Below are 7,912 nucleotides of genomic sequence, written 5' to 3'. Positions count from 1 at the left end.
TCCCAACCTTGGCAAACATAGCCTATTTGTAGGTCCCTGGAAGCCGAATGAGAATGCTATCTCTTATAAAATCCAAAACTATTGCCACTTGTAAGGATTCAAAATGCCTGCACCCTTGGTCACTTTAAATATTCAAAATGGCCACCACTGGTAAACATTCAAAATGGCTGCACCCTCCGGACAGCAGAAAGTCAACAGCTCATGTTGTCTCCCTCCTTGCTGTTTCTCTTCCTAGTCATAGACCACCAGCACAGTCTTCCCTGCATCCCTTGGTGATCTTTAGGTCAATTCTCAGGTCCCAACACCCCTTGGAAATATTCAGGCTGTTGGTCCCATCAGAGTAGCTGACAGTCCACTGCTCTGACCGTCTCTGTAATGAATGTTTTCATTCAGGTTTTTCCACTAGTTGGTGCCTAATCCACTTCTGTATAGTCCCTTTCAAAGTTTAGGGCTCCAGGATTATCTTCTGTATCTCTGTCAATTGGCTTTTCTTTACTTTGTTGAAGAGGGTTTGTGTTGCTTGTCTGCCTATTCCCCCATCTTACCGGAAGTCTTGGAGCTCCTTATCTTTTACAAAAGGGGTCAAAATAAACCTCGAGACTATCACCCTCAAATACCCATTTAACCTGGAACTAAAGCCACTTCCACGGGTCACCTTTTAGCCAAATAATATATTGTGTTGTTGTTGTTATGTGCCTTTGAGTCGGACCCGACTCATAGCGACCCCTCCTTGGGTTTCCGAGGCAGTATCATTATGGAAGTAGATTGCCCATCCTTCCTTCCGAGGAGTGATTGATGGGTTTGAACCTCCAGCCTTCTGGTTAGCAGTCAAGTACCTTAGGCACTCCTCTACCAGAGCACCTAAAATAATAGATTGACCTATAAAATAATATCCATGAGAAATGTGCTCCTTATAATAGTCGATTGTATGAGACCAAATGGGCAACACTTGTCCAAAAGCAAAGATGAGAAGACAAAGAGGCACGGGGACACTGGAGGGATAGAAATGGGGCAGGCAGGATAAACATAGGGAGAATGCTGGCACACTATGATGTAACAGCAATTTGTGTATGAATTCTTGAATGGGAAACTAATTTGTTGTGTAAATTTTCACCTAAAACAACAGAATGTTCAGAAAAAGAATAAGTGGCCATAAAAGAAAGAATAAGTGATATCAACCATGAGACTTGTCCACATTGGCTTGATAAGAACTGAAAATATGATTCTGTCTCCTACTTAGATGCATTTCTAAATAAGAATATTACTTAACTGTAAAATAAATGTAGGAAATTGAAAAAAAACAGGATCAAAATATTTTCTTAACCTCTTGTTGTTGGTATTTGCCATCGAGTCAGCTCTGACTCATGGTGACCTTTATGCACAACAGAAGGAAACATTGCCTGCTTTCGTTAACATCTTGATACATGAACATTATACAAACACACACGCACACACACACATAATAAGGAAGAATGAGAAAATTATCTATTTTCTAACCATTGAGATTTTCAAACTTTTAAGATTCCTAATCTAATCTTATTTGGCCAGTGGGAGCTCCTTCAAACTGACTCATATCCTTGTGACATGCCCCATCACTTTTTGAGCACATCTTTACTTCCTGGAATAATAAGATGAAAAAAGCTCATGTCATACCTACCCTGCCCTAGTCTTGTACTCAGTCATTTCTCTGAGGAGCCTTGGTCCCTTTTAGTGGGGAATGGAATTAGATAATAGGATCTGGAAACTAATACTTACCTAAGTATTAGGCCCAATGCACCTTCTTGCTCTTACAGATGCTTTTCTGCCTTCTTCACCTACCAGCATCTGTACTGTATTGAGGAAGCCAAGCTCCTCGATCCTGTTGGGCCGTTTTTGAGCAAGCACTTCAATCTATCTTTTTTTTCAGTATTCTCGTCTATAAAACATCAAGATTGAACTTGACATCTGGTTTTGATTTGATGTGCTGCTACAAAATTGTGGTTTGCTAGCAGGTATGCTCCTTTTTGTGAGGCTTTAAGTTCAGATCATAACAGGAATTTTCCTTTATCTTTTAATAAGATTTGAAGGAAGTACTTTTAAATACTAAAGCTATTAGAAAAGTTTTAACATTTTTAAAACCAAATATATCTGTTATATGGAAAATCTTGAGTTTGTTTTTTTTATATTAATTATTATTCACCTGAAATTTTATTAATGACATTATTCCTAAAATACCACAACTGATTACCCCTTTGTCTTGATTATTCTATGGCACTCCAAACTAAGATTAAAATTATCTAAATTCTTAAAATCGTCACCTGAAATAAATGTTGGTTGGTCCTTTTATTGTTCTAGATCACACGTTTGAGGAGTTAGTAATCTAATTGATGCATCTTATTAGTTGGTTACTTCTTTACATTTCCTCAATTTTCTTTTACTTTTCACAAATCCTGGAGGTTGTTTTAATGTCTCTGATCTCTTGTAATTTGTATCCTTTACTGATTGTGTATCTATCTGTCTTCTCAGGTGAGGTATATCTGTTCAGCTTTGGGTTGTCGCAAGTGGGATAGTGATGAAATGGAACAAGAAGACATCCTGCTTCTGCAACGCACCCAGAAAACCGTGAGAGCTGTCGGACCTCGAAGTGGCAATGAGAAGTGTGTATTCAGATATTGTTGCCGTTATTAATAGTGCCTAAGGCACTTGACTGCTAACCAGAAGGCTGGCGGTTCAAACCCACCAGTCACTTCTTGGAAGAAAGATGGGATAATCTACTTCCGTAGTGATACTGCCTCAGAAACCCAAGGAGGGGGTCGCTATGAGTCGGGTCTGACTTGACGGCACATAACAACAACAATACTTAACATCAAAAGTCATCAAATTTTTCTTTGTGGAGATTTCCCTAACTATTTAGTTGCCCTAAAAGCATACTATTATCTTTTAAGAGAAACATGGGTCTTAAATTTAAAATGACCTAATGGTTAACAAAGGAGCTCTGATGGCATAGTGCCTAAGGTGCTTGACTGCTAAGAGAAGGCTGGTGGTTCAAACGCAGGAGTCATTCCTCGGAAGGAAGGTTGGGCAATCTACTTCTGTAGCGATACCGCCTCAGAAACCCAAGGAGGGGTTGCTATGAGTTGGATCCGACTCCATGGCAGTGAGTGTGGTTTTTTAATGGTTAACAAATTCTGAACTGAACTTATTTCAAGATACGGTAACCAAAAGGAGTTCCATACAATGACCACATATTAGTTTAGTCTTAAGTTAATGGTATTTTTTATGGCAACCTTACTAATCAAAGTTCTTTGAATGCAAAAAGCTCTTAAGACAAAGTTAATACTTTGGCCTATTTAACTCTGTAGTTCTGTCTAGTAGGTTATTTAATAGTTTGTCTCACTACAGAAATTTTTAAATAATAATTTGAGTCTATTTTCGTATTAGGGAGCTCTGGTAGCATAGTGCCTAAGGCACTTGACTGCTAACCAGGAGTCTGGTGGTTCAAACCCACCAGCCACTCCTCGGAAGGAAGATGGGGCAATCTACTTCCGTAGTGATACTGCCTCCGAAACCCAAGGAGGGGTCACTATGAGTCGGGTCCAACTTGATGGCACATAACAACAACAATTTTCTTATTAAAGGATCATTTATTTGTTAAAATATTTTTTCCAGTAATGATTTTCCTTATGTAATTTTTACATTTAAATATATGATTAAAAAAAATAAGACAACTAGATTAGATACACTGGATTTTAACCATGTGCTTGACTTTTTTTTTACCTTAATATTTAAATTTTAAACTGCCTGTGTAATAATGTTTTTAGATCATTTTGTCTTTTGAAAGTGAGTCAGAATTTCATATTTTGTCTAGTCGGATCCAAAATAATTCAGTTATCTATCTTGAAAACTTTTCTCAAATTTTGTTGTGAATGTATTCTTTTTATTTTCCCTGGGCTGTGAGTTGAGCTGTGCATTGGCTAACAACCTGATTTTCTTTATCCTGATGACGTATTTTTTCCTTGTGTGTTTGAGTACTTGCTGGTTACACTCATGAGAATTTTGAGTTACCAGAATAGGGAGAGTCTAAGATCTAAAAGTCTAAAATATAGACTCTAATAGCTATCCTCTTTAGGTATACCAAATCAAACCCACTGCCATCGAGTCGATTCTGACTAAGAGCAACCCCCATTGGGTTTCCAAGGCGGTCCTTCCAGAAGTAGATTATATATATTTTTTTCGGTAGAAGTTAGAATTCTTAGCTAGAACATTTTATATCTGATACGATGCTATGAATAGTTCAGTGATTTTTCTATTTACTAGTTGTAGGAGAAACTTGTATTATATCCACTTTATGGTTGAGGCTACTGAGGCTCAGAAAAAGCGAGATGACTTGCAAATTCCAGTCAGTATATAGACTGAGCTTGGTATGCTAGATCACCTGAGAGACCATGTTTTTATATAAATATAAAATTAATGCACTCATCTTGCCTTTTACGTTAGTTGATTTGCATACATTAATTTCTTTGTACTTGGATGAAATGTGCCCAGCCTCTAATGAAGAGGTAAAACAGACTGCATATTAGTTTATTTTAAGGCCACCCTGAACCTGAATGTGTTTGGAGAAAAACACTCTGATCGGGAAGCATGAATATTTTATTATTTTTGAGAAAATGTATGTCCCACAGCTATTGTTAAGCCACACTCAGAACCATTGTTCCTGAAAGGTCAGACAAAGTCCTCTAGGGCCCTCTTGTGGCATAAATCATCAGAACACTCTTTTCCAGAAGGTTGTATTGCGTTGCTGTTTCTCATCACAAAATTTTATTGTGTGCTTCTTTAGAAGAGTTCTGTATTATTTTGCTCCTTCATTTAAAAGTAATTTCTAAAACACACCTTTGTAAATTTAAGGTGGAATTTCAGTGTTGGCCACTTTGAACTTCGGTATATTCCAGACATGGAAACTAGAGCCGGATTTATTGAAAGCACCGTTAAACCCAGTGGCAACAAAGAAGAGTCTAAAATTATTTCAGATGTGGAAGAACAGGAAGCTGCCATGGTTGACACAGTGATAAAAGTCTCTGTTGCTGATTGGAAGGTTATGGCGTTTAGTAAGAAGGGAGGACATCTGGAGTGGGAATATCAGGTACCTAAAGCCATATGTCTTTTCTCTCCCAGTTTCACCAAACTCTATTGGGTGGAGGGAAATAACTGCTCTTTTGGATTCCTGACTTGTTTTCTATGCTTTAAGCAATTTGTAATTTGACACACTATATTATAAGTTGAGATTACATAAAACCAAAAAACAGTTGCCGTGGAGTCAGTTCTCCTTCATGCTCTATAGGGTTTCATTAGGCACACAGAAAAATGAGATTGCCAGGCCTTTCTTCTGAAATGGCTCTGGGTGGACTCGAACCGCCAATTTTAGGGTTAGCAGCTGAGCACTTAACGATTTGTGCCTCCAAGTGACTCCTACATAAAACACTGCTTTAAAATCTCTTCTCTGTTTTTTCTTTAGTTTTGTACTCCAATTGCATCTGCCTGGCTGGTTAAGGATGACAAAGTCATTCCAATCAGTCTTTTTGATGATACAAGTTATGTGTCTAACAATGAAGTTTTAGAAGATGAAGAAGACATTGTGGAAGCTGCCCGAGGAGCCACAGAAAACAGCGTTTACTTGGGTGAGTCAATATCTCTTAATCAGTGATGGTTTGTTGACAGCTAGATTATATTCCTACATTGTTCCTTCCTACTTCAGGTGTCTCTATAGCTTTACTTCCTGAATATATTCTCTGGCTTAGATTGCCCTTAAGATTTAAACTTTGTTTTCCATTCCTGCTATTTTACCATTTGTGTGGTTCTGAAACTTTTAATGACTATAGCCTATTGTTACTCTCTGAGACCTATATTAGAAAGACTGAAAACTATGCCCATTATATAGCATGATTTAAAATTACTCATCTATCCTCAAAGTCTACAACTTTCTACATTTGTTTTTGTATGTCTATCCATTGGGCCTCCACCTTAAAGATTGGGTTCATTGTTTTCTATGCATCTATACAACTGATCTGAAATATGAAACCAAAACCGTGGTGTGCTTCTGGGCAATTAAAGACCTTTAATATAATAAATTTTGAAATCTTAAATCTAATTATTTGAACTCATCTCAGTGGCCAAATACTCATAAAATTCTTTAAACCCTATCAATGTACCAACCACCCATCAGTTACAAAAGAATAATGCAAGAATTTGAAAGAGTAACATGGCACACATATATTATGATAATATTTAACTGATAGTTAGCAATATTTCTGGAATTATAAGTGTTTAGGTAAACTTTCTTTAACCAGAAAGTCACTTTATGTAAGCTTCAGAAGGGTACAATGGTTTCCTATTGTTGCAATGTGCTATAGTTAGAGTTTTCCTGTAATAATGGACAATGTGCTGTTATTCTATGAGAAATGTTATATAGACCTTTTCTCCCTTATTTTTGTTGGATAACCCATGAGTCAGATCTCAGTGCTCCAAGCATGATTCTTTGTTGCAAAGAGCTGTGTAGCACATGAATAAATAACTGGAGTTAATCTAATTTTATTAAACCGAAATGAACCGTCTTTGAAAACAATAAAATCATCAGTGTTTGACAAAGTATTTTAAACATAATTGGCAATGTTTTGGTTGAATCAGGAATGTACAGAGGCCAGCTGTATCTGCAGTCATCAGTCAGAATTTCAGAAAAATTTCCTACAAACCCCAAGGCCTTGGAATCTGTCAATAATGAAAATGCAATTGTACCTTTGCCAACAATCAAGTGGAAGCCCTTAATTCGTAAGTGAATCATCAAGTTTTATGAATGTTATTAAAGTGCACAGAAGCCTAATCATGACTATCTTTGCCCTGGTTTTAAATCAGAACTATTGTGTACTTTATATTTTACTGATAAACTAAGAAGGTATTTCAATTGTTAGTAATTAACTTTAATATCATTTAGGGTATTCTTTAATTGAAGCAGCTTTTATAGAAATAAATGTTAATAAAATATTTCTCTATGCAACTTAGTAAAGGCTTAACCATTCACTGAGCACTCCAAAGTAATTTAGCCCTTCCAAAAACAACCCAAACTCATTGCCATTGAATCGAGTCCAACTCATAGCAACCACCTTTGGGTTTCTGAGGTGGTAAATCTTTACAGAAGTAGATTGCCCAGTCTTCCTTCCATGGAGTGGCTGGTGGATTTGAACCACCAACTTTCTGGTTAGCAGTCAAATGCCTTGGGCACTATGCCACCAGAGCTCCTTAAGTAAAACTTATCTAACACCGTATTCTTCTACAGTTAAATGAATTAAATTCAACTATTGGTCCACCCACTTTCCTCAGTTAACTTTCTGTACCTTGTATATATGTTTATTGTTACATGCACATTTTAATAATTCTACAAGACCTTGTGCTTTCAAAGAGCAAGACCCTTGGGCCATTTGTTTGACTTACATGTTCAGATTGAACTGTGATTGAAGATCTATTAAATGAATGAGGCACATATGTTTGTTTGTTTAAATATTTTATTGTGATTTTTGGAGAAAGAGTATGTAGCAAATTAAGTTCTCATTTAATAATTCCTATAGATATTATTTAGGAGCTCTGGTAGCATAGTGCCTAAGGCACTTGACTGCTAACCAAAAAGCTGCTGGTTCAAACCCATCAGACATTCCTCGGAAGGAAGGTTGGGCAATCTACTTCTATAGTGATACCGCCTCGGAAACCCAAGGAGGGGTCGCTATGAGTAGTGTCTGACTCGACGGTACATAACAACAACAACATAGATATTAAGCATAGTGCCTAAGGCACTTGACTGCTCACCAGAAGGCTGGCGGTTCAAACCCACCAGCCACTCCTTGGAAGGAAGATGGGGCAATCTACTTCCATAGTGATACTGCCTCGG

The 7,912-nt window shown here is 37.3% G+C and overlaps 1 protein-coding gene across 1 annotated transcript in view; it reads left to right on the top strand.

Moving 5' to 3' along the window:
• The window catches only part of EIF2AK3 (eukaryotic translation initiation factor 2 alpha kinase 3), a 96,241-nt gene that overhangs the window by 45,862 nt on the left and 42,467 nt on the right, over window positions 1–7,912 (top strand). The window contains exons 4-7 of the mRNA XM_007954106.1: window positions 2,506–2,636; window positions 4,885–5,119; window positions 5,492–5,654; window positions 6,661–6,801. Coding sequence (XP_007952297.1) covers window positions 2,506–2,636; window positions 4,885–5,119; window positions 5,492–5,654; window positions 6,661–6,801 — 670 coding nt within the window. The remainder of the gene's footprint in view (window positions 1–2,505; window positions 2,637–4,884; window positions 5,120–5,491; window positions 5,655–6,660; window positions 6,802–7,912) is intronic.

This window comes from Orycteropus afer, unplaced genomic scaffold (assembly GCF_000298275.1).
Source record: "Orycteropus afer afer isolate SDZICR_OR568_19922 unplaced genomic scaffold, OryAfe1.0 scaffold00431, whole genome shotgun sequence".
Lineage (NCBI taxonomy): Eukaryota > Metazoa > Chordata > Mammalia > Tubulidentata > Orycteropodidae > Orycteropus > Orycteropus afer.
This window is presented reverse-complemented; position numbering and strand designations above follow the sequence as displayed.